Source organism: Ailuropoda melanoleuca, chromosome 4, assembly GCF_002007445.2.
Source record: "Ailuropoda melanoleuca isolate Jingjing chromosome 4, ASM200744v2, whole genome shotgun sequence".
In the NCBI taxonomy this organism is placed as follows: domain Eukaryota; kingdom Metazoa; phylum Chordata; class Mammalia; order Carnivora; family Ursidae; genus Ailuropoda; species Ailuropoda melanoleuca.
Window position 1 is genome coordinate 49,232,462 of NC_048221.1, and position 26,927 is coordinate 49,259,388.

General features: G+C 44.1%; 1 protein-coding gene across 7 annotated transcripts in view; it reads right to left on the bottom strand.

Moving 5' to 3' along the window:
- SRGAP3 (SLIT-ROBO Rho GTPase activating protein 3) overlaps positions 1-22,273 on the bottom strand; it is a 250,454-nt gene extending 228,181 nt beyond the window's left edge. For 6 of the 7 annotated variants that reach the window (XR_004624758.1, XM_019800883.2, XM_034658695.1 and 3 more), the window contains exon 1: positions 21,478-22,273. Coding sequence is in view for 6 of the 7 variants with exons in the window: in XM_019800883.2 (XP_019656442.2) it covers positions 21,478-21,544 (67 nt within the window). In the remaining variant the exon portion in view is untranslated. Of the gene's footprint in view, positions 1-21,247; positions 21,454-21,477 lie in introns of those variants that run through there. The other variant, XM_034658697.1, reaches the window with a different exon arrangement.
- Between the last annotated feature and the right edge of the window lie 4,654 nt (positions 22,274-26,927).

Genomic DNA, 26,927 nt, shown 5'->3' on the forward strand with positions numbered 1-26,927 from the left:
ATTCCTTCTCTCTCTGGCCCTCTGGCCCTCCCCCCAGCTTGCATGAACACGCAGGAGCTCACGCTCTCTCTCTCTCTCTCTCAAATACACAATCTTAAAAAAAAAAAAAAAAGTGTTGTACTGACCATTACTGAGGTAACTAAGGACACCATCCACCATATCACAGGACCTTTAATGGCCTCCAGCAGCTGAAGTCTCCTTGCCCCCACCTTCCCTACAGCTCCTCTCAAGGATGGGTTAGAGGCAAATACAACAGCACTTCTCAGGGAAGAATGTCTTGCCCTTGACTCCAATGTCAAACTCATCCTTGAAGAGAAGTAAAGAAGGATATTCTTAAATAATGACAGGGCGTCTTTATTGTGAACCCAAAAGGATGGTGGCAAGTTGGAGGTATTTTTGTATCATAGATATTGAATTATTTGTTATGCTGTCCTTCACTTCTCATTTTACAACCTCATCTGATGAGCATAATTTGAGACAGAAGATAGAATACCTTGGCCTTATTCAGGAGCGGCAAACCTAAATGCCTATAGAAACCAGGGAGCTTAGGTAAATGAAATAGCAGGGGGGAGATAAGGGTGCCTGGGGACTCAAGGGCTCCTGCCCAGGAACCAGCAGGGACTCGGGATGCATGTCTCATTTAAAAATGGGAGCTGATGGGGCGCCTGGGTGGCACAGCGGTTAAGCGTCTGCCTTCGGCTCAGGGCGTGATCCCGGTGTTATGGGATCGAGCCCCACATCAGGCTCTTCAGCTATGAGCCTGCTTCTTTCTCTCCCACTCCCCCTGCTTGTGTTCCCTCTCTCTCTGGCTGTCTCTATCTCTGTCAAATAAATAAAATCTTTAAAAAAAAATAAAAATAAAAATAAAAATAAAAAAAAATAAAAATGGGAGCTGCTACTCAGCTCTGGCTGATTTCTTACCATGTGAGAATGGGGTCCCAGTCCAGCCAGAGCACTTTTCACTTTCAAAAAGTGAAGAATACAGATTTGTATATGAAGTTGCCCAACTCTGCTGTGCGTGTCAACAAAATACATCACTGGCCTACAGGCCACCTCTGGCCTGGTGATCAGTGTTGGTTAGAAAAACTACATTGGATTTTTCAATTTAGTCTTGATCTGCTTTGACACATCTGGAAAAGGAGAAGGACATCAAAGAGGCATTCTTAAATCCTTGGGGGCTAAACTACCCAGCTCCTGGCTGCATAGCAGGCACGTTATGGAGCAGAACCAAGGATGCAAAGTGGATGTCATGGATTCTCCGTTGATTTCTTCTTCAGAGGGAGGGAGCCACACCCTGAATTGATCATGGGCTTGGCTGTTAAACTCTTGGGAACATTAGAAGAAAGGTCAAAAAGTGGGGAATGTTGACCTTCAGGGAGCTGAAGGCCAAATCTATTCACTCCTCCTAAGTCAGGGTCAAGATTAAGGGCATGGAAATCCACCCACCTAAAGGAAAGGTAATATTATGGACTGACCAGGTTTTAGGATACCTTCATGGACCAAAATTGCCACAGGTTATACTTCCAAGGAATTCAAAGGTCAAGTCTGGGTGGGTCCAGACTTCTGACCCCTCTCTTGTGGCAGGTTAGGCCTAAGTAGCATCTCAGAGAGGAGTCAGATCAATTGTCTAGGCTGGTCCCTAAAGGGAAGGGGTCAGAGGTTTGACCTTCAGCCTATTTTGGTTACTCTGGAACAACAGAGTAAAGATTCAAGTATGGGCTTGGAAAGGAGGCCAGAATGCCTAACGCACCAAGGCTAAAGGAGTTCTCCATTGGAGAACAGCTCAGCACTGGGGTACTGAGCGGCGGCTTCAGGAGCCGTGTTCATTGTCCAGTCAGTGGCTTCTATCATGTATTTCCCTCTGGAGCCTCTTGGGGAGGGGCCAAGAGCTACCTGGCCAAGGGACAGAACGGGGTCAGGGTCCAAGGTCTAGCATCCTAACCAAATGCCGATCTGTTCGCGCCCCTATTCACATTTCTATCGATTCATAGGAGAAACTCATCTCAGGGCTCAACAGGCAAAAAAAAGTTGAGCTTCTCTTGAAGAGTTGGTGGTCTTCTCTTAGTGATACTATTACATTTTTAGAGTCTGTCCTTCATCTTCTTCTATTAAGACCTCTCTGCTTCCTGGTTCTGTCCATCACAGGAGGTGCTATTCCTCCTAGGGACAACCCACTGTCTATGCAGCATCTGCTGCATGTCTGTTCTGGCCTAAATGCTTTATAAAAATGCTCGCGGTGGGAATTACTGTTCCTCATCTGTAGAAGTCCAGACATCTGAGCCTCAGAAAGGTTAAACAATTTGCCCATAACTAATAAATGGCAGAGCTAGAATCTGAGCCCAATCTACTGGACTCCAGAACCTGGAGTATGACTCTAGTACTAATAACAATAGCTAACACTGACTGAGTCCTTACTACGTGCCAAGCACTGTGCAGAGGGCTTTACATGTTTTATCTCACTTAATCCTCTAGATTACTTTTTGAGATAGGATTATTATCTCCACTTTACAGATGAGGAAATTGAGGCCTGGCGAGATGAAAAGACTTGTCCAAAGTCACACAGTTAGAAAGCAGCAGAGCTGGGCTGCAAACCTCAGGCAGTTCAATAGCAATTACCATATTCCTAATGACTAAGCCTGCTGTCCTTGGTCTCCTACCATTCTCAAAGTGGTTGGGCATGCTCACATCTTCATCCAAATACTCAATCAAAACACCGAACAGGGTAGAGCCTTTTAATAGACCACTGGAGACTTCATCTAGGGTGCAATAGTTTGGCACCAGTTTGGACCATTATGAACCCATCAAATGGTGCCCTCAGGCTGAACTGGTATAGGAGAGGAGGGAAGAAATTGCAGATTCGTGGCTGTATAGGAAAAGGGTCCAGAGGACCAAACCTGAGATGGGTCTCCTCCTTCCTAACTGCAGGTCTACCCCAGGGTTCTTTTTCTAGACTTGGCTCCAGTCCTCCCCCTGCCCATTCAGATGATAATTACCCGGGTCTTAGAGGTACTGGAGCCCCCAAGTTCAGCCTCAGATAATCCTTCTAGTTTTGTCAAGCAACTGGAAGTTTTCCCACTTCCAGGGGAAATAAGGGACTTTGTGGTTTACTGGCCAAGGTCTGGGGTAGAGGCCAAAGAGGCCCTTTGTCTGAGTTGCCCAGAAAAGGCTTATTCCCGGGCTCTGACCAACAATAAAGGAAACTGGTGATCCAGGGGGCATTCCTGTTTCTTGGGAGACTTTTCTTCAGGACTATCAGGATTTGCCTTTTCACAATCTCTTTTCATTCATCTTGCCCTCCTTGGAACCAGCCGTCCTGCATTTGACAGTAATGAGGATGGAGGGATGTGGCTCTGTCTCTTTAGAAAACTGGGCAATTAAATTTTCCTTAATGAAGTTCTTTTCTTTCTCCTAGCAATATCATTTCTGCTGTGGACTTGGATGAATTTTTTTTTAATTCTTTTAAATAGAAGTGGAAGGCAATGTTTCCTGGAAGAGCATCTTAATATTTTCATAAGCCTAAACCTAACTGTGCATGTATTTTTCTATCCTTGATAGCTATTCCAGAACTTGCTTTGAATGCCTCCTGTGTGGCAGGCACTAAGCACAAGAATTTGGGAATGAATAAAACAAAGTCCCCACACTCAATGAGCTCACAGAGAGACAGACACATAAACAACCCCACGGTAATAGCAGCATGTCCAAGGGAAGAGCTAGGCAAAAATAGAAATAATTAACATTTCTGCAGCGCTCTAGAGTTTACTTTCTCACACACTACCTCATTTCATCCTCACAGCAACTAGCCTTTAAGGTAGATAATGCCCTCATGTCACAGATGACGAAGCAAGGATGCAGAATAGAGACATCCCTTGCTCAAAAGATAAATCAGAGATGGAAAATCAGGTCTTATAACTATAAACCCCAGATTCAGTGGCTCCCAATATGAACCCAATAAATTAAATGGTTGGGCTTGACTATTCCACCCCATCCCTATCTCTTAGAATTTTGATAGAGCAGGGAGAAACACCTTCCATTTCCACTGGGGAATTATCCAGCAAAGTACAATATTTCATTTCAACCGTCATTCTTACAATATATAATGAACACCCCAAGAAGTTAAGCATTACTTATATATCTGTTGCCGGTGTCTGTCTGTCTTCTTTTCTTTCCCTCTTTCCTTTTATAGTTCAGCTGATGTCTGAGCATCCTCCATAGCAGGAAATTTTGTCAATAAATTCCTTACTTATAGTCAACTTTGTAGGCTTTTTAATTAGAAAAGTAATCATGCTCATTATTTTAGAAATCAATCAAAATGGAAGAATATAAGGAAAAAAGGTCTTCCTTCCACCATTCCCTGTCACCAACATCTTGCCCTCATCCCTGACCTACATTCTTTTCCTACTCCCTGAGAGTAAACAGCATTACAAATCAGTAAGAACTATCAGACTCTTTTTATACACACCCAAAACATAAAGATACACATTTTTTATTAAAAAAAAAAAACAGGACTGTATTACACACACACACACACACGCAAGATATACATACACACCAGGGACTCGGGTTTTCTTCTCATTTGTGTGATCTACATAATTATTAAATGAGCCTTTGCCTTCAAGAAAAAAGATACAAAGACAGTCAAATTGATGAGTTTATTACAGTTCAGGTCCAAATATTTCAAGTTCATAAAACCTGGAGCGCTTAAAAAATGTAGGTTCCCAGGCCCCACCCCCCAGAGATTCTGATTCAATAGGTCTGAGATAAGACCCCAGAATCTGAGTTTATTATCAATTCCTCCCTCATGATTCTGATGCAGGTGGCCCAGGAGCCACACTGGGAAAAACACTGCGGTAGTCAAAGAAAGCATCATGGCCAGGACTTCCTTTCCCAGCTGCCCATGCAGGCAACTGCGCCTGTACTCAGTTTCTCAGACCGCCCCATCTTCCTCTCCTTTCCAACCGGTTGCACTTAACCAAGTGTTTCATCTGTAGGTTTAGGTTCACTGTCCAGGGCTCTGAATGCTGGTGACCCTCTTGACTGGTTTAGCTAACCTTTTCATTTTTCAGTAAACATTCTTATGTACAAAGAAGTGTGCTGGAAATTCTGATGTGGGTTACTTCAACTAATTCTCTCTTTCTCTCTCTCTCTCTCCTCTCACACACACACACACACACACACACACACACACCACACACACGAGTGAGGTGTTATTATCCCCATTTTCCAAATAAGGAAATTGGTGAGGTATTATCCCTTTTTCTCTTCTCTTTTTTGGATAAGAAAAGACTTATCCAAGGTCATTCAGCTGATAAGCCATAAGGCAAAATTCAGACCCAGGTGTGTGCGATTCCATCCAGAGCATGGTCCCCCGCCTCCTTCCACAGTCCATACTCTCCACTCAACTCCCTTCTGTGACTTTAGCATAACTTGTTCAACCAGGATGTATTTCAGCCCTCTTCAGCTGATCCCTAACTTTAATTTCCCCTTAATAGCACTTATCCCACAATTGTATTTACCATCTTGAGTATAACTACTACAAAGTTCCTTTTCTGGAACCATTTTTGTCTTTTATACCAGGAGTTGTATGTTTCTCTTAGAAGTACCACTTCCTGACTCCTTCAATATTTTGATGGCTTCTGACTCTTCTCTAAATGGAAAAGTGGTTCTGTCTAGATCCTAAATAGCTCACGAAATGATGGTGGTGAGATAAGCTTGGCCAATATGGTTCAGCTTTATAGATCTATATCAGAAATCACCTACAATATTTTCAACTACTTACTGTAGATTTGCTGTAGGTTCCCCCAACAACTCTGTACCACCCTCTCATAACTCTCAACATTTGTGTCATTACAAGTTAAAAATCCATCTTCTTCACAGAATTATAAAGTCTATGAGGGCAGGGAACATAGTAGGAACTCAATAAATATTTGCTAAGCTAAATCAGAGTGAACTCACCCACCACATCCTCAACATTTCTTTCCCACTATTCCCGATAGCACAACAATTGCATGTTTCTGGCAAAGAGAAGTGGGGCCTCTGCCATTTTTGGCACAGAGTTTTGATGGTAATAATATGCCAAGTATGAGATCCAGCAAGGCAGAGATACTCAGGGTGGGGCCTAAGCAGGAGGGTCAGGCCAAAACTAAAGCTCTGTATTAGCTGAGGGTCAAGGGACAAATAAACTCCAAAGACCATAACCAGACAAGAGGTCAGGAGCCCAAATGGCCAGGGGAGGAGGTCAAGGAGTTCAGTTACCAGGTGTCAGAAGTCAGGAGGTAACTGTTGTTCTGACTCAGTTTCCTCTAGAAGATATATCTTTGGGAGATCCAAAACATACTGTCTGGAAAGGCCAGTGATAAAATTAAAGACACTGTAAAGTAAAAAGTAACGTAATAGCCAATCTGCTTGTAAATGCCCTACCAAGATGACCTCAGGAGAGCAGCCATGTTGCTCAGCCAGTTTGCATCCTTAATACAAACAAAATCAGAGAAGTGACACCCACTCTTTCATGTCCCTGAAGGTGGCTCAGGTGTTTCATTGGTAAGGGTCATCTCGTGTCATCTCCCTCTGTCTCTCTTTTTCTTGTTCCTTTTTTTTTTTTTTTTAAGATTTTATTTATTAATCTGACAGAGAGAGAGACAGCCAGCGAGAGAGGGAACACAAGCAGGGGGAGTGGGAGAGGAAGAAGCAGGCTCCTAGCAGAGGAGCCTGATGTGGGGCTCGATCCCAGAATGCTGGGATCACGCCCTGAGCCGAAGGCAGACGCTTAACGACTGCACCACCCAGGCGCCCCTCTTGTTCCTTTTAAAGCACCCTAAGCTATGGAAGGTATCCCTATAGAGCTGTCCCCCCTCCCCCACTGTGCACCAATCTCTGAGTGAGAGCTCTACCTACCTACAGGAATCCAGGCCTTTCTATCTGACAAAGAGTTGGGAACTTACTAATCTAAAATAAACTATATTCCAAAATACCCCCACCAACCATCAGAAAGGAGAAAACAGGTTATCACTGTTAGAAGCAGACCAGCAATCAGAAATCCCAAAAGTACTATGGATGACCAGGGACACTGGCACAGAACAACAAGGAAAGGTGGACCAAAGGAAAGGTACCAGCAGGGAAGACAACCCACTGCTGAGCCTAAATTCTTTGTTCTTTTTTTTTTTTTTTAAAGATTTTATTTATTTATTTGACAGAGATAGAGACAGCCAACGAGAGAGGGAACACAAGCAGGGGGAGTGGGAGAGGAAGAAGCAGGCTCATAGCGGAGGAGCCTGATGTGGCTCGATCCCAGAATGCCGGGATCACGCCCTGAGCCGAAGGCAGACGCTTAACCGCTGTGCCACCCAGGCGCCCCCTAAATTCTTTGTTCTAGACAATACTCTCCTTTTAATACTTCCTGGCAAAGGCAGGAACTGCTCCCCAGGTACCAGGAGGGAAGTGAGATGATAGGGGACTGGGAAGGGGAAAATTTTAGCTGCGAGTGGCTAGGACAGATGTGGGGGGAGGTTCTTGATAAGTCAACTTAGTTCCCCCCAATTTTATACAAATCCAGTGGAACAAAAGTGGCAACACAAGCCAACCACCACAAGAGAATGGTTTCTAACAAGCCAATCCCCTGCTCTAAAGGACCATCGAGGGGCGCCTGGGTGGCTCAGTCGTTAAGTGTCTGCCTTCGGCTCAGGGTGTGATTCCAGCGTTCCAGGATTGAGCCCCGCATCAGGCTCCTCCGCTGGGAGCCTGCTTCTTCCTCTCCCACTCCCCCTGCCTGTGTTCCCTCTCTCACTGGCTGTCTCTCTCTGTCAAATAAATAAATAAAATCTAAAAAAAAATAAAGGACCATCAAAACACGTGGAAGGTCACGCTTATTGATCAATGTTCTTACTTGACAAAGTCTGTGTATTTCTAGGCCATCCATTTTAAGCTGTAGGCCTATGATGATCTGCCCATCAGCTTTATTTTTATAACTTTTCATTAAAGATTTATGATCCCATTTTTTATCATATATATATATATATGAATAAAACAGATTTGGTAGATAAAGATATAAAGTCTGAAAGGTAATAATACACGGGATGTTTAGAGTGGTGGCTCAGGTAGTGGCTTCTAGGTTCTTTTTTGTTTGTTTGTTTGTTTTATATTTTTCTGTGTCTTAGTAACATTTAAAATAACAAGCATGAATTATATCCATAACCAGAAAAAATATGTAATAGAAAATAGACTCTCATCCTCCATCTCCATGGTCAAAGACTCATAGGATCCAATGGTTAGAAAGGAACTTCAAGCTCTTTTCCTTTCTAGTCTCATCTCCAGCTCCTACTCCGTTCCATCTACTCTGGACTTCAGCCATATCAAACTTCTCACCATTTCCCAAGTACCCAGGCCCTTCCAGAACCCCCATGCCTTTGCACATGCTATTCTCTTTTCATGACATGCCTTCTGCCACCAGCTGAGCTTCTATCCATCCTTCAAAACCCTATTCAAAAGTCCTTTCTTCTATAAGAACTTCTCCAACTCTCCCAGGCAAAGCTGTCACTTTCACTCTACCTACTTTTACCCAAAGTGTGTGCGGTTCCAGCACTATCCCAGTACTTATTATACTTATTATAATCAATTAATATATTTTTATAAGTATCTTTCCTAGAAAAGCATGAGTCCATCAAGACAGGGATGGGGACTAAATTTTATCCATTTTTGTGTCCCCATATCAGACATACACTAGGAACACAATTAACAGAAAATATTGGATTCCCTGCAGTATCCCTGCAAGTGGCCACCTGGTCCCTCTACCTTATTCCCTCTAATGAGTTGGACAGCCCTGCATAGATACAATTGTCTGTTCTTTGGATTCTTCAGCTTCCTGAATTAACCTTTCCTTCAGGGTTTGGGAAAGCCTAGCTCTGCTTCATTACGTTCCTCTGAACTGCAATCCCCAGTACAATCCCATGTACCCTGAATCAGAACATCTATACACACTTGTACGCAAAGTCCATCAAAAGGAAATGTGCATTCATTCATTCATTCAACAAATATTTTGATCACCTATTATAGACCAAGGGCTGTTCCAAGTGCTAACAAAACACAAATGGGTAAGAGAAACAAAATCTTGTTCTTAGAGACTTTCAATTCTGGTAAAGAGAAGAAATAAACAAAGAAGGGGAAATATCATAGAGCCATAAGCGTTCTGCTGAGAATTCAAGTCAGCTAATCCACTAGTTACTTCATTGCTATTTAAGATTGGGTGGTCAGGAAGTGACATGAGAGCTGAAAGCAGAATACCAAGAAGGAGCCAGCCATGTGACAATCCAGGGGAAAAGGATTCCATAGAGAGGGAAAAGCTATGTGCAAAGGCCTGAAGTGGGTTACAAGCCTGGATTGTGGAAAGGTAAGGAGGCCAAGGTGGGCAGAACCTGGCTTTTAAGCCTAGCCAGAGTTTTGGATTCAACTCTTTCTTTTTTTTAAGATTTTATTTAGTGGGGCACCTGGGTGGCTCAGTCAGTTAAGTGTCTGCCTTCAGCTCAGCTTCATGATCCCAGAGTCCCGGGATCCAGTCCCTCATCAGGCTCCCTGCTCAGGCGAGCCTGCTTCTCCCTCTCCCACTCCCCCTGCTTGTGCTCTCTCTCACATGCACACGTGCTCTCTCTCTCTCTGTCAAATAACTAAATAAATTCTTTTAAAAAAAAGATTTTATTTATTGCAATAGAGAGTGAGGGGCGCCTGGGTGGCACAGCGATTAAGCGTCTGCCTTCAGCTCAGGGCGTGATCCCGGCGTTATGGGATCGAGCCCCACATCAGGCTCCTCCTCTATGAGCCTGCTTCTTCCTCTCCCATTCCCCCTGCTTGTGTTCTCTCTCTCGCTGGCTGTCTCTATCTCTGTCAAATAAATAAATAAAATCTTTAAAAAAAAAAAAAAGAGAGAGAGAGAGAGTGGGGGGGAGGGGTAAGGGGAGAGGATCCCAAGCAGACTCCATAATGAGCGTGGGGCCAATGCGGGGGCCCAAACTGGGGGCCCGACACCAGGCCAGATCCCAGGACCCTGAGACCATGACCCGAACAGAAATCAAGAGTCAGACAGTTAACCAACTGAGCCACCCAGACGCCCCTGGGTTTGACTCTTATGCAATGATATGTACTGAAGGGTTTGGAACCAGGGAGTAACATAGTTAGGTTTAAATTGCGTAAGGATTACTGCTGGCTGCTGTGCGGAGAACAGGCTATGAGAATAAGAGAAGAAGCAGGGAGACCAGTTAGATTAGTGGCTTTCAACTAGGGCCTCTTTTGTCCCCCCCAGGAAACATCTGGCAATGTCTGGAGACATTTTTGGTTGTCACAGCTTGGAGGAGGGAGAGGGGTGCTACAGGCATTTAGTGGGTAGAAGCCAGGGCTCTAACAACCCACGTTGGGCAGGACAGCCCCCACAACAAAAATTGATCCAACTCCAAATGTCAGTAGTGTGGAGGTTGAGAAACCCTGAGTTAGAAGGGTGTTGCCAACTAATGAAGCATCGAACTTTACATCGGAATCCGGGGATGTACTGTATGGTGATTAACATAATATAATTTAAAAAAAAAAAAAAAGAAGGGTGTTGCCATGGTCCCAGCAAGAGGTAACAGCAGTCTGGGCCAGGATTGAACAGGTGGAAAAGAAAGGAAATTTACTACAATTAATGTCTTGAAATATTAAAGGTTTTTCTTCCATATTTCCTTAAAAGCTTCTGGACCAGATTCAGGCAAGGAGGGCTTTCCATGTTTGTTGCCTCTGGGATAATACAGAGAAAGAGTCAATTCTTGGCTTTTGACTTTCAAAAGCCTAGCCCTCAGGGAGAATAGAAAGAATGTGGATTATGTACAATAGCTTTGAGGGAATGTCTGATGACAAGGAGCCAGGATATCACCCCTAAATTGACACATGGATAAAGATTTCCAGGAATCAGTAAAGTAAAGTGTACATAGACTTTATGGATCTATAGGAAAATAGCCTGTACCCTGCCTCACCCCAAACAAGCCCAGGGCAAGAGGGTGACAAGGGAACTCCCATACAGGTTCCTAGAATTTGAGAACTGAGAGAAGCTGGGCTGCTTCCCCAACCAAAGAGCTCTAGGGAGGCACTGGAGGAGAAGCAAGGGCAGGGCCTGGCAAGACGGGCCTGAAAGAAACGTCCAGAGTTCTTCACAAGCCAGCATGGATGACTCCTGGTGCTTGCAAACAGCATGGAAGGACCGAGGAGAGGGACACAGGAAGGAGTCCGAGATTGGGAACAAAGAAGGTCGGATCACTGGCATGGACAGACCAATGAAGACCCGAAGGGAAGGAGGGTATTTCAGTTGCCAAATAGACTGATGATAAACCACAACAGATGTCCCTTGGCACTGCCTTCATCTCCTGGACCTTGGGGCACAGCACAGAGGGAAACAGGAGTAACCCCAAATTCACTTCTATTTATTTCTGCCATCCCCAGCAGAAGAGAGATGAGAAATGGAAATCAAGCTACAGAAATATAAAGAAAAACACATTTCTCATACACCTGGATTTGTGGCTGAGCTCTCTGTTCACTCTTAGGTGCACCGGCCGTGGGCTTCTGTGCCTTCCTCTGCACCATTATCACCTGACATCGACTATACAATCCCAGAGGCAGTGCTGGGGTCCACTCAAGGCACCTTGAACACAGCCTGCAGCTGAGTGCAGCCCCTACTGTCACACACAGGCCGGCACACGCCATGCATATTGATCAGGGGCAAGCTGTCGCCAAATTACCATTTAAATCAATGGTTGAGCACTCTGTAATTGGAGACGTCAAAACCCACATTTTCTAAGTGACCTCAAAACACCACATCAATATCACTTAGCTAAGCTGGATACGCATTTGTTTTACCTCTTCCCCTCTTCAAATTGCCCTCTGAGAAAAGTATAAAAATTAGGGAAGTGGGCAAAAGGCAAAAAGAAAAAGAATCGGGATAATCCACAAATTGTGTGGTCTGATACTTTCCAAAATGTAATCTCAGGAATAGAGTCAGGAATAGTTTTGTTGTTGTTGTTGTTTAATATTTTATCTATTTACCTGAGAGAGAGAGCACGTTCAAGAGAAAGCATGAGTGGGATGGGGGTGGGGGGTGGGCAGAGGGAGAGGAAGAAGCAGACTCCCCGCTGAGTAGGAAGCCTGGACACAGGGCTGGATCCCTGAGCCAAAGGCAGACACTTAACCGACTGAGCCACCCAGGTGCCCCTCAGGAATAGTCGTGTGAGATAATCCACGAAAAATGTCTACAAGATTGAACAAGTTTTGAAAAAAGTCCATGGCCCCTTCTTGGCGTTTCATACTTAACACATTCAAGGTTCCCAGAAGTCCTGTGGGAAACAAACCTATTTAACTCAGTTTATGTTGGAACTTCCAAGACTCATCTGACCACAGAACTGTTTTTTCCACCTAAAGCCTCTTTACATCCAGTTTCATGGACTAGTTCTCAGGGAACACTACTCCAAATATAAATTGGCGTAATGATTAAACAAATTAAGAGAAAAGAGCCAAAATCCCACTCCTGGCCAGCCAAGATATTTTATAAACACCAACAAACCATCAGGAATGAATCATTTACAAGTGAAATCAAGCCCAGGACACCACTTGCTGGGTCCCGTATTAGGCCAGGGGTTCTGAAACTCAGCATCTTGAAGAAGTCAATCCCCATCTCTTCCCGGAAAGGACCCAATTTCTGACCTCTCTGCCCTCCCATCCTTAACCTATTATATCCTTGCCTCGTCCAGTTCTCCAAGGCACCACTCAGCTCTGCCTCCCAGGCAATCACCACCACCTGGGCTTGCACCACCCACCAGAGCAATTCAACTCCATGCATTTATGGATCACCAACTAGAGGCCAGGCAGGAGCCTACAGCAAGGGGCCTAGCAGAGAGAGCTTTCCACCTCCTGGAACTATGGTCTACAAGTGTCTGCAAGCCAGAACCCTTCTCTGAACATCAGTTTCCACATCTGGGTTGGGGGGGCGGGGAGAAGTGGAAGAGCTGGACTAGAAGACCACTCAGATTTCTGGTTCTATATTTCCAGGCAGATACGGCAGCCTCAGTCAAGTCTACAGGAGTATCTCCAGCAGGCACTTTGCCAAAGGTGACTCCTTGAGGGGCAGGGGTGTGAAAGGATCTGACATAGCTAGGTAGCGTCCAGTGAGCACTAGGAAAAGTCAGATTAGAAGGGGAGTTGAGGGGCGCCTGGGTGGCACAGCGGTTAAGCATCTGCCTTCGGCTCAGGGCGTGATCCCGGCGTTATGGGATCGAGCCCCACATCAGGCTCCTCTGCTATGAGCCTGCTTCTTCCTCTCCCACTCCCCCTGCTTGTGTTCCCTCTCTCACTGGCTGTCTCTATCTCTGTCAAGTAAATAAATAAAATCTTTTAAAAAAAAAAAAGAAGGGGAGTTGAAGTTTTAGGACAGGTGGGAAGTCAAAGATTAAGACCCATGCCAGACTTGCCCCCCAATAAAGGGAACTCCTGGGTTTCAGAGCCACATTGCCTTGGCATGCTTCTTGCCTCCCTGTACAACTGGAAGTCAGGAAGGCTCCATTTAAACCTTAGCTCTGCCCCCGTTCGCTATGCAATCTGATGTAACTTACTTTATTTCTCTGAACATTAGAGCTTTTAATCTATAAAATGGGAATAATAATGACTACCTTAGAGAATTACTGAGATCACAAAATGAGATACTGTTATATATGACTGAGACCTGGAGCTAAATAAAAATTAATGACCTCCCACCACTAAATAAAGTTATATAGCCTGAAGCATGGCTTGTAATGGTCACTGATGAATGAGTAAATGAAGGAATGAATGAATAAGAGAGGTTTCTAGAAAGGAAAGTTTGTCTCTAACAAACTCTGGTGGTGAAAACTCCAATAACAGCCAATACAGACGCCCAGATCCACTGATTTCCCCAAACTGGAAAGAGCCTGGAATGCATACTCCACCATGACTATAGCAAACATCACCTCAACAAACATCACCTTGGCTTTCAACACATCAGCCTTCACCAAATCTCCACTATCAGGGACAAACAAGGAACTTCAGCAAACTATGGAGAATATTTCCTTTCTCAATAAAACCCCTGCTTTCAATGGAACAGAAAATATGGGTGCTGTCATAGGTTGAGTGTTTGTGTCTCTCCTTCCAAATTCATGTGTTGAAGCCCTAACCCAATGTGATGGTATCTGGAGGTAGATGAGGCTTTGGGGAGATAATTAGGTTTAGTTGAAGGTCATAAAGGTGGGGCCCTCATGATGGGATTGGTGCCCTTAAATGAAGAAAATGACAGCTCTCTCACCACATACTAAGCAAAAGCCATGTGAGCATACAGAGAGAGGCAGCCATCTACAACACCAGGAACCAAATCTGTTGGTACCTTGATCTTGGACTTAAAGCCTCCAAAACTATGAAAAATAAACATCTATTCTTTAAGCCACCCCGTTCATGGTATTTTGTTATGGCAAACTAAGACACATATCAAAGATAATATGTTAGCTAAAAGTTGTAAGAGTAAAACTTCTTATTAGTAACTTACCAGCCACTCTTTCAACCTATCTTGCGCCCACCACACTGGGGAAACAAAATGACCGTAAGCATTTCTGGCCTCAGGAGTTCATTGTCAAAGGACTAATCACAAGACTGTAATAAAGGATAATAAGGCTCAGAATATTGGGGGGGGCAGATGTGAGGAACCACTAATTCTGCCTAAGAGAGTTATTAGGAAGATATCACGGAAGAAGGTATCATTTGGGCGACACTGAAGGATGGTCAGGAGTTGGCCAGAGAAAGAAAGCAAGAGAAGAGGGGGACAATTTAAGCAGAACAAAGGAGGTAGGAAGGGTACAGAGGGTTCAGAGACAAGGGATTGGTTTCATGTGGTTGTAAGAGCACAGGCTTATTATAGAGAAGACAACTGAAGATAAAACAGGAAAACTGGCCGAGGTTCCATCACCAAGACGTTTTATGGACTTCAACTTGTAGGCCAGAAGTTGCAAAGTGGTGGGCTGTGGGCTGAAAATGTCCTACTGATGGGTTTGTTCAGGCAGCATAGTGTTTCTTAAAAATCTGAGCTACACTTAAAAATCAGGAGCTTTTCATCATGGCCTTGGATTTGGCAAAAGAGTCCTAAATATGACACAAAAAGCATGAGAATAAATAGATAATCTAAACTTAATAAAAACGAAATACTTTTGTGCTTCAAAGGGCACCATCAAAAAAGGGAAAGGACAACCCACAGAATGGTGGAAAATATTTGCAAATCATATATCTGCTAAGGGACTTGTATCCAGAATAAAGAACTGTTAGAGCTCAAAAAAGGAACCCTTGTGCACTGCTGGTCAGAATGTAAATTGGAGCAGCCACTGTGGAACACAGTATATTGGTCCTCAAAAAATTAAAATAGAAATATCCTATGATCCAGTAATTCCACTGCTGGGATTTTTCCCCCAAAGAAAGCAAAAACACAAATCTGAAAAGATAAATGCACCCCTGTGTTTACTGCAGCATTATTTACGATAGTCAAGATATGGAAGCAACCTAAGTGTCCGTGGGTAGACAGATGAATGGATAAAGAAGATGTGGTGTATATGTACAGTGGAATATTATTCAGCCATCAAAAAGAATGAGGTCTTGCCATTTGTAACAACATGGATGGACCTAGAGTGTATTATGTTAAGTGAAGTAAGTCAGACAGAGAATGACAAATACCATGTGATCTAACTTATGTGTGGAATCTAAAAAACAAAACAAATGAACAAACAAACAAAAAGCAGAAACAGACCCATAAGTACAGAGAACAAACTGATGGTTGTCAGAGGGAGGGGGTGGGGGTATGGGTAAGATGAGTGAAGGGGAGTGGGAGGTACAGGCTTCCAGTTATGGAATGAATAAGTCACAGAGATGAAAGGCACAGCATAGGAAATAGTCAGTAGTATTGTAATAGTGTTGTATGGTGACAGATGGTAGCTACATTTAGTTTCTGAGCTCAGCCTAGCCTAACATATAGAGTTGTGGGATCACTGTGTTATACAGCTGAAACTAATGTCACATTGTGTGTCAACTATCCTCCAATTTTTTTTAAGATTGTATTTATTTATTTATTTATTCATTCATTTATTTATTTATTTATTGAGAGAGAAGGAGCACACAGGAACAGGGGGAGGGGCACAGGGAGAGGGAGAGAGATAATCTGGAAGCAGACACCACGCTGAGCACCAAGCCCCACACAGAGCTTGTTCTCACCATCCTGAGATGATGACCTGAGCCGAAATCAAGCATCAGACGCTTAACTGACAGAGCCACCCAGGTGCCCCTATCCTTTAATTAAAAAAAAAAAAACCTCTTACAGCTCAAAAATAAAAAAGACAACCCAATTTTTTTAATGTTTTCAATTTAAAATTTTTTTAATTTAGAAATTAAAAAATAAAAATCAAGCCATTTTGTTTTAAAATCCAGATGCCCTCGGGGGGCACCTGGGTGGGTCAGTCGTTAAGCGTTTGCCTTCGGCTCAGGTCATGATCCCAGGGTCCTGAGATTGAGCCCCACATCAGGCTCCTCTGCTATGAGCCTGCTTCTTCCTCTCCTACTCCCCCTGCTTGTGTTCCCTCTCTCACTGGCTGTCTATCTCTGTCAAATAAATAAATAAAATCTTTAAAAAAAAAATCCAGATGCCTCTGAAACACTGAAAGAACTGACCACTCGAGGCTCACACGCAGTGAAGACTGGAGCTGGGCAGCGGCTGACTCCTCTAGGTGAGCTCACTAATCAGCCACAGCCCCTACTACTTCCCAGTATCTCCCCAACCTAGCATACTTTCCTCCCTGAAGCCTGCTGAGAGTAGTGAGGGTTCCTAGGGAGTTCGTCCACTCATTCAATGACATAATCTCTTTCAGACGAAACTCATTCTGGTGCTCAGCTGGGAAGTTTCTGCATTCTGAATTTTTTAAATTTCCTTCACTGATTTTATCACCATATTTCAAGAAAAATCTTAGAAAGCCAAGAATGTATCATATACTCTGCATCTCTCACAACACCCAGCACAACACTAAGAACAAAGTAGATAATCAATGTTTATTGAATGAATATATAAATGAATGAGTAAATAAATACTTCTCTGTGATCTTCCTCAAAATCTGATCTTCTTCTCCTAAATTCAGGACTTTTGCTCTTAAGAAGATGGCCTAAAATGACTATGGAGGTATAATAAAAAATTTTTTAAAAAAAGAACACTGAAGTCAATCACTGTGTTTCTATTTCAATTTTCTATTAGGTTGAATGGAAATGGGAACTCTGAACAAAAGCAGAACAGATCATCAAGTCTGACAGCAAAATGAATCAGAGCCCAGGATACTGAGAACTCTGGCAAATAAGATCAGTGATCTTTGAGGGAATTGTGAAAAATAGGATAGATGCCAAAACCCTGGAGATGGGCAAATGTTATTCCGACTTGAGAAAGGGGAAAGAAGTTATAGCTTGCCATTTCCAGGCTAGAGAATGTGATGTCACTCTCAATCAAAGTTCTCGAACAGATTCATAAAGGGGCACTTGTAAGCACCTCGGACAGGATGCAGAGTCCATCTGGAGCAAGCACAAGGTCACTAAGAACAAGTCCTATTAAATTCATTTCATTTTCTTCTCTCTGACAAAACTCCTAGCCTAGTGGATTGGGAAAAGATAGCAGATATAAAAGATACGGTACAATGAAGAGGTGGGCAGTGAAAGGGCTTATTCAACCTTTGGGCTATATTAATAGAAGCATTACATGCAGCATAAAGGAGGTGATAGTTGTTTTCTTTCCCTGACCACATCCAGAGACCTTCATCTAGAACTTACTACCACTCTTGAAGAAGGTTTTTGATAGTATGATCTTTTGAAGGTCTGTTTGGCAAAACATCTTTTTTTTTAAGATCCTATTTTTAAGTAATCTTCCCACCCAGTGTGGGACTTGAACTCATAACCCCGAGATCAAGAGTCACAAAATTTTTTAGTATTTTTTAAGTAATCTCTACACTGAACATGGGGCTCAGACTCATGACCTCCAAGATCAAGAGTCACATGCTCTACCAATGGAGTCAGCCAGGTGTACCTTGGCAAAACATCTTTAATAGCATAAAGCTCTCATCTGGCATCTGTTGAGAAATTGAAAGATCTAGTTAGGCCTACATTCCTAAATGGCAACAACAGGCTGAACCCAAGTAGTGAATTTCCATTTGAGCAGGACACATGCTCTCAAGCCCACCATAATCACCACCACCCTTTCTTCTATTGCCCTCAATGAGGTGGTGGGGCAACTACCACAAATCATCTTACTCAGCCAGCTTCACTCATTTATTCTATCTGCCAAGCACCCAAAGGAACTGGAGTTTGCAACCCAGGTACAGTAAACCTAAAGGAGAGAGAAGATGATTAGGCAGCAGATAAGTATCTTACATGAGCAAATGAGGATAATCATAGTCCAGGGGCTATGATCAGAGTCTCCAAACATCCAACGGGCAGTCATGGGGAAGAAGCATCTGTCTTGTTCTATGAAGTCCCAAGGGGAAGATAATATAGAAGCAAAAGGTGGACATAAACAACACAAGACCCAGAGCTATTCATAGGTAAAATATGTGGACTTAGGAGGTGATGAGTTCCCCATCACTGGAAATGTACAAGCACATGGTATACTACTGTGTTACCAATATATGATCAAAGGAATTCAAGTATTTGATGAGGCAAGAGAAGGCATGGATCTGAAATTTTTTACAATAGTGAAAAAAAAAACAGTTTTAAAACATTCTCCTTAGGTCAATAAATTCTTCAAAAAGAGATGAAAGAGAATAAGTCCACAAAGAACTCAGTATCATTTTTAAAACCAAAAATTCCCCTCACTCGATTCACAGAGGACAAAATCTGCCTAAGTGAAGTATTTGCACCAAACTGGCCAAATGATACCCAGGGAGAAAGGAAATTGGCATCAGGCATTATTTTTGGTGATTTGTCAAACATTCTTCAGAGGTACGCAACAAAGGCAAGGGATAAAAGTAAGAGGGTAAACAATGGAAAACGATCAAGAGGCAGCCAGTCCCCACCACAAAACCGCCATCTGCTACTGACATCAATCCTTCAGGGGGCAGCTTCAGGCAAACAATGTATTGGGAAAGATGACTGGCTGCCTTCACATTTCCAGCCTTGTGACCTTGGACAAGTCATTCCACATGATGAGGCCTCAGTTTCCTCATCTCTAAAACTGAGCTCATTCGAACCCTTTCTGTACATTGTTGTGTAGGCCAAGAGTAGTGATGTTTGGGAGTGAGCCAGAGAAACTGTAGAGCCCTGTATGTACATCCGTAATTATGATGATGATTAACTGAATTTTGAGAGAAAAGATTCCAGACGGTTTTGGGCACAGTAACATCCTCACCTAAGTCGTGTGGGTGTCAATTCCAAAGGAATAAAATTCAACTCCTTTAACCAGAATAATAGAGACCTTTAGAGTCTGGAAGAGACAAGATCATCTGGACAAATTTCCTGCTGAAATGCGTTACCTTGGGCTTGCTAAGTAGTTGTTAAAATAAAGGTGAAAGGTAAAAAGGAAAAGAACCAGCCGGAGCAATAAATGCTTAACTGATCCTCAAGCAAAGTTCAGGGGCCCAGTGGTAGCAATCCAAAAATGAGACGAACGTGCTCCCTAGCACGACAATGCTAATAAAAATCCCAAACTGTCCAAAACTCAACATCCCCTTCTCTATTATGGTATTTTTCTTGAGAACTGCAGTTAAAAAAGAACAATAATAATCAGCTACATTCGTCTTTTAAAACATACACTCCCTAAAAAGTGTGTATGCAAATACCGAACCTGGGCTTTTGTATTGGAGCAGTCGGGTGAATTCAAATCTCTGACCCATAAAGGGGCTTGCTTGTAAATTCTCAGCAAGGCTGAAACATCGTAAAGTCACTGTTTTCCACACTGAACTGAAAACTGGAGAAGGGTTTTCTGCTTATTTTGCCCCTGGGTCCACCCAGGGGTGATTAGCATGCCGGGTCTGACCAGAACTAAAAGGCACAAGACGGTTGGTGAGACTGGAAAAAAAAAAAAAAAAACAAAGCCCTCCCCTGATGGCTGCTCCCCTCCCAAAGGTTCCCAAGCATCTGATGTGTGTGCAGCAGCTGTGGATGCCGGCCTCCTGCCGCTCCTGGGGAGGTGACCCGACTTCCTGGGTCACCGAGTCTGAGCTGCAGCAGCACCTAAAAGCAGGTGTGGCAGCCTCACGTCACCTGGGCCCCAAATAACCAACTTGCTCTAATAGTCCACCCAGAACCTCAAGGGCAGGCCTCAGTAGCCCCTGAAGACGTATTTTGTCTTCAGTCTGTCCATGGAAGCCCACAACACAGCCTGTGTCGCAGCAAGGAGATCCAGGACCAGAAAGAAACCAGACACTAAGACGCGAGGGCCCGGGCTTCCCTCAGGGTACATCTTCAGAGAAAGGGTGAGCAAGGCGCTTTTAGGTTTTCCTCTCCAAAGCCAAGCCTAAAGCTCACGAAGGTGGGAGAACCCCAGTCTGGCGTGAATGAGGATTCTGCCTGCATTTGTCTGTGCCATTGTGTCCAGTGTCCTATTTCGCCTTGCTAGGGAGGATTTAGGGAGCAGCTTCTGAGAGGAGTGTGCCCCCCCCTCCCCGTGCAGCAAAGCTGGAACAAGCAGCCAGAGGTCATCTCACCCCGCTGGCAGGCTTCCTCGGGCACTACGGCAGCCAGGCAGCTCCTACCAGCCAAAACGGTACACTGAGCTATTGGCTTTGAATGAAGGCTGATGACCCTACACTCTAGCAAGCGGCCGGACGGTGATTGGGGCTGCACACTGTGAGAGGATACATTTTCTGCACCGAGCTCCCTCTTTATGGCTAAATGCCTGCATTAGTTCGGATCAATATGCCCTCTAACAGTTCATCCATGGCAACCCAGGCCAGCCGAGAGACACTGACAAAGAATTGCAGCCCAGGGATGCTGCTTCCCTGTGCATATGCATGTGAATTCCAGCCCAGAGAAAGGGGCAAGGGAAAGCAACAACAAAAACCAAAAAGAAGAAAGAAAAATAAAAGCAGATCATAAAAAATCATACGAAGGGGCTTTCGGCATGAGAGGGAAGAGGAGGTGGTGACTGTCAAAATGGCCTTAGAGTGACATGTCACCGCCAAGATGATGGAGTATCCGCGACACTCCTAAAGCCGGGCGTCGGATCCCCCTCACACACCTGCAATGCAGTGATTGCTGCCCATCCTAGGATCCATACTCCCAGCGCCAGGGCCCTCTGCAGTTGAAACCAGTCTGGACTTGTGCGGCTGCTACTGTTCCTACTCACAATAAGATTACTGATGCATAACAACATTTCGTGATGGCACGGAAGAAAAAGGGTAAAAGAAAGCCAAAGCAAGAGAAAAAGGAAAAGGGAGGGGAAGCATGACTCCCCAGCCCGCATCTCACCTTTTATTTGGGCTTCATATTCGGCAATGATCTCTTTGTCTTTCTTGAACTTAGTTTGAGATGACATCTTCCAACGTGGCCAAAGGCACTGACAGGCTGTTTGATTTATTTCTCTTTTTCTTCCCAAGTCCTCTCTCAAGCCCTGGTAATCACACAGCTCTAGTCGATTTCACAGGTTTAGGGACTAATCTCTTTTACTCGGCTGCAAAGCCAGGGGAAAAAAATCCCTCTCGATCCAGGAGGAAAATTCTCTTTACTCGCCGAAAAAAAAATGTCTCTAGTAGCTTGGTCTGGTTAGCTCTTCTTGCAAAAGAAGAACTACCACCCGAGGAGCACAGTAACCTGCCCCAGATTTTCAAGATTTTTCTTCCACAGAAATAATAACCGAGAGCGATCACACACACATGCAAACAAACACACTCACGCGTGCACTCTCGCACTCATCCGGACACACACACACAGTCGTGATGCACACGCACACATACACACGTTCACTCACTCACGCCCGCTCACCCACCCACCCACACACCCACACACACACACACACACATCCACGAGAGGCGCGGCGCCTCCTTGGTTCGGCAGTCAGTCCCCAGCTGGCTTTCAAAAGCTCTGCTAAGGAGATGGTCAGGTTGCCAAAGGGCCGGTCATCTCGCATCCTCCCTCCCTTCAGCACCTCTGGTCTGATGTACAGTGAGGATCAAAGCCAGGAGAGCGAGATGGAAGTTCTCCTGCTGCAAGGCTTAAGCTTCGGGTGAAACAGGGCTGGACTGCTCGCCCTGCAGGGCAGGCTGAGCGCTCCCCCACCCACCTCGTCACCAAGCTCCACCTCCCGGATTTTATAACAACTGACACATTGTAGCCTACAGGAGAGCAGAACTCACTGCAAGCAAAAAGGGGAAGAAATGCTCACAAAAGGGAAGGCAGCAGGAAAAAGAACCGGGTGCCAACGGCCTGAGAGGCCCCTGCAAACTCCATTAGCAGTCAGGTTAGGAATTTTTCTTCCAAAAACTCCAAAAGGTTCACCTTTTCTTTGCACCTTGCAATTTAATTTAATTTCTCAAAGCAACAGCTATGTGACAGTTTGTGACTCTGTAGGGATTGTCTAGCAGAGGAGAGAGACTGACCCATGTAGGCAAGCTCATTAATATTTGTTGAGCAGTTGCGGGCTGGCAGGGACAATGCCAGGCATTTCAGACATGCAGCTTTGCAAAGCTGTTGAGAGCAGGCATGCTGGAAACACCCAGCTGCCTCAGTGTCTCTTGGAGCTTTAGGCAATAACTAATTGAGCCTCGGTTTCCTCACCAGTAAAATGGGCTCTCTTTAAGGCCTTTTTAATTCATTCTTTCAAAAAGTATTTATTGAAAACTTACTATAGATCAGGCATGGTTCTGGATACACGGTTACAGCAATGATCAGAATAAGCACACACGCAAGAAGGAAGGAAGGAAGGAAGGAAGGAAGGAAGGAAGGAAGGAAGGAAGGAAGGAAGAAATCCCTGTCTTTCTGGAGCTCCAGGGTCTCTATATTACACAACTCTGGGAAATCCCCACTAGTCACATTCATATTCTTGGTAAAGGCCAAACTCAGAATGCACAGTGAATGGTGCCTCCTGGAGTCATGCAAGGCAAGAGGCCCTGGAAGAAGAAGATGAAAAATAAACAAAATAAGTCAATGATATAATATGGTAGAAGAAGATAAGTGCTATGGGGAAGAAAATATTGCTGGGTAAGGGACTTCAAGAATGAGGGAGCTCTTGGGAGGATCAAAAAAGAATGTAAGCTAAGCTTAGCATGGTGCAGGGCACATAGTAAGCACTCAATAAATGGTAGCAATTATTACTACCCCATGATATCCTTCTCCCCAAAACCCAACAGCATAGGAGAAGCATCCCTCTTTCACAGATGAAGGAAGAGAGGCACAGATACGGGAAGTGACTTACCCAAGGTCACCAGTGTTGAAACATAGGCTACTGACACCAGATTTTGACCATGCAAATGCGCCAGTATCCTGCATTCTAATAAAGAGATTAAACCCATTTCATATGCACTTCAGTAGAGTAAGATTTGTTCTACAAAAAAATGAAATCAAGCACTATAGGGCTACTGGGCATGGGAATTACACATATTAAGGTTGTCATTAATATGTTTACCCCCCTCCAGTTTGGTATTTTCACAGATTTCTCAAAATAGTATCACATTGCCTATTTCTGAGTATATAATAAATGATTGGATTTGGGTTCAGAAATGAATCCATGGCAGTCCATTGAGGCCTCACACAAAGGGTGGCGGTTGTAATGGGTCTCCTCAGACAGACATGAGGCCGGGGGGTCAGAAGCAGATGGAATACTCCTATGCAGCAAACAGTATGAGCTAAGCCTGCAAATGGGAAGGCATAGGATCTGCTTGGAAAAAGCACAGGGAGAAGTCCAGCTGGTGAATCAGAGGGCTTATTGCAGCTTCGAGTCCCGAGATAGGACGTCACAGAGTTGATAAGTACTGTCCCATACCCAGTGCCGTCACCCTCCTGCCTCACCCTTCTCAGGGGCATGCTCAGTCCCTCTGAGGTTCCCCTCTGGACCACTTTAAAACAATGAAAGCCATACATGTTACTTGAGAAAGATGTGCCCAGAGATTAGCATCCCTGCCTCAAGCATCGACCCTCAAAGGAAAAAAGAATTAAGTACTGCACACCTTGGGATATGACAGACTAGATTCCCTGCCTGGCTCTGCCACTGTAGTTCTGAGAAATGGCACAAGTGACTTAACCCACTTGATTTAACCCGTCGGAGGTAGGAACTAGTAAGTGCCAACTATTCTCATCATCACTAAAATTTCAAATCCACAAATATTTCTGGGAGACCCATGTATAGGGCACTGAGCCACAGAAGTGCCACCAAAGGCTCTAGAAACTGAAGTGAAGTATGGTATAGAGCCACATGCTGAGCAGTAAAAGAAGCTGGATTTTGGTGTAAGACAGATGGTGATTAAAAGTCCAGTTCTGCCACTTACCAGCTTGTGGGGGCCCCTAAGTCACTTCTGTACCTGCACGGAGCCTCACTCCAGTTTCCTCATCTGTAAAATGGTGGTGATGTTACTCATAGCACAGAATCCAAAGCGATCATGAACTTAAAGTGCCTGGCACATAGCAGAGGTCCCACAGATGTTACTTCTTTTTTAGGACCCAACCATGCTGGGCCCAGGATCAGAGTTGGGGCTCCACAGACTCCTGGGTCAAGTGAAGAAAGAGAGGTAAAAGAAGACAGGGGTTATGTCCTCTGCAAATACATCACTACACACAATGAACCCACATCACCCATTATCTTTCTTCCCCAAGAAAAGGTGGTATGACCTGGGCAGGCCCCCTGGTATGATGCCCTCGACTTTTTCCTTCCCATCCTCCCCAAGGCTCACCCGCTTCCCCGCTGCCCTTCTGCAACACTCCTCCACATGGCTACTTCTTCCTTGTTATATGAGAAGCAACTGCCGTTCCTGATGATTACCCTTCACAAGGTAGTAACAGAAATCAGATTTCTCCAAAAATAAGTGTGGTATCTGGCAGGGCAAGGGGCTCTACTATGTCATTTGATCTGTACCACCTCCAAGGATGGGAATACCCCCCGGAAGGGTATATTCCATTTACCTCAGGCTCATTTCCTAAAACCTTTCACCTATTCCTGAATTATCCTAATAGCTAGTATTTATCAAGCCCTCATTCCATCCAGGTACTGGCCTACGTACACTATACAGATTTTATCATTGACATTTACTACAACCCAATGGGTCGGGTTCTGTAATCATCCTTGTTTTACAGATAGGGAAACAGAGGCACAGAGCAATGAAGCAATTTCCAAGATCACACAACTAGTCACTAACAGATTCATATTCAAACCCAGGTCTGATCGATATGGAAGCCCAAGGACTTAACCAGTGCAAAATTCTATACCAGCATAATCATCGTAGTGACAATGTAATGACAATCACTGTCAAATATTGACTTTTTTCCTCAATCAATACAGTGCTCAACCTAAAGTTTGCCATTAAAAAAAATAATAATTTAGATTTAAAAACACAAGGAAAACATGTCAAAATGGCCATCAATGAGGCTCAAATCACAATTACAGCTGAATAACACAAAACTCACTGAACTGGTTTCTTTTCCTGGTAGGAAAAAAAAAAAAAAGACTCTACTCAGAGAAAGAATGACCAGAAAATTTTGGGTTTAAGGCAATGTTTGTGGGGGTTTTTTGGCCAAATATGAAACCCTCCCAACATGACTTTTAAGAGCTGGTATCTTCCGTGACCTTCTCCAATGCTACCAGCTACTGCATCCTTGGCTGGCTCAATGAATAATTCTGCCCTTCAATATCTGCTCTGTAAAATGAAAGCAACCAAAGAACTCAGCTAGTTAGTGCCAGGAGTGCATACAATTAATAGTGACAATGACAACATGCCATGCATGTATATGCTGGTTCATATTTTATAAAGCCCTTTCGTATCGCTTATCTTAGTTGGGCTTCACAATAACCCCAGGGGGAGAGTGCAAGTGGCCTGTTTTCAATCCCCTTTTGAGGAAATGACTGTATAAGTGGCAGCTCTAATGGGAGAATTATTTTATAACCTCAAGTATAAGGATGGCTTTCCTAACTGTGTCACAAAACCCGTAAGCCATAAAAGCCTGACAGAGTCAACAGCATAACAATTTTTCAAGGTTCTGCCTGGTCAAAACCACCATAAAACAAAGTGAAAGACAAACTGCAAACTGAAGAACAATATTTGCAACAACTATTACAGGCCAAGGACTAATTTTCCTAATACACAAAAACGTACAACTCCAACAAATACTTGTATGCAAATGTTCGTAGCAACGTTGCTCATGACAGCCAAAAGGTGGAAACAACCCAAAGGTCCATCAACAGACGAATAGAGAAATAAAACATGTTTCATTCATTCAGCGGAATATTATTTAACCATAAAAAGAAATGAAGCACTGATGCATGCTACAATATGAATGAACCTCGAAAACATTATGCCGACTACAAAAAGCCAGACACAAAAGGCCGTATATTGTAAATGTCCATTTATATGAAATATCCAGACTAGACAAACCCACAGAGACAGAAAGTAGATGAGTCGCTGCCAGGTGGCAGTTGGGGCATGGGGAGTGACTGCTTAATGGATACAGGGTCTCTTTGGTGGTGATGGAAATGTTCTGGGACTAGAAAGAGATGATGGTTGTACAACGCTGGTGAAGGTACTCGATGCCACTGAATTGTACACATTAAAATGGTAATTTTGGGGGCGTCTGGGTGGCTCAGTTGTTGGGCGTCTGCCTTTGGCTCAGGGCATGATTCCGGGGTCCTGGGATCAAGCTCCACTTCGGGCTCCTCCGCTGGGAGCCTGCTTCTTCTTCTCCCACTCCCCCTGCTTGTGTTCCCTCTCTCGCTGGCC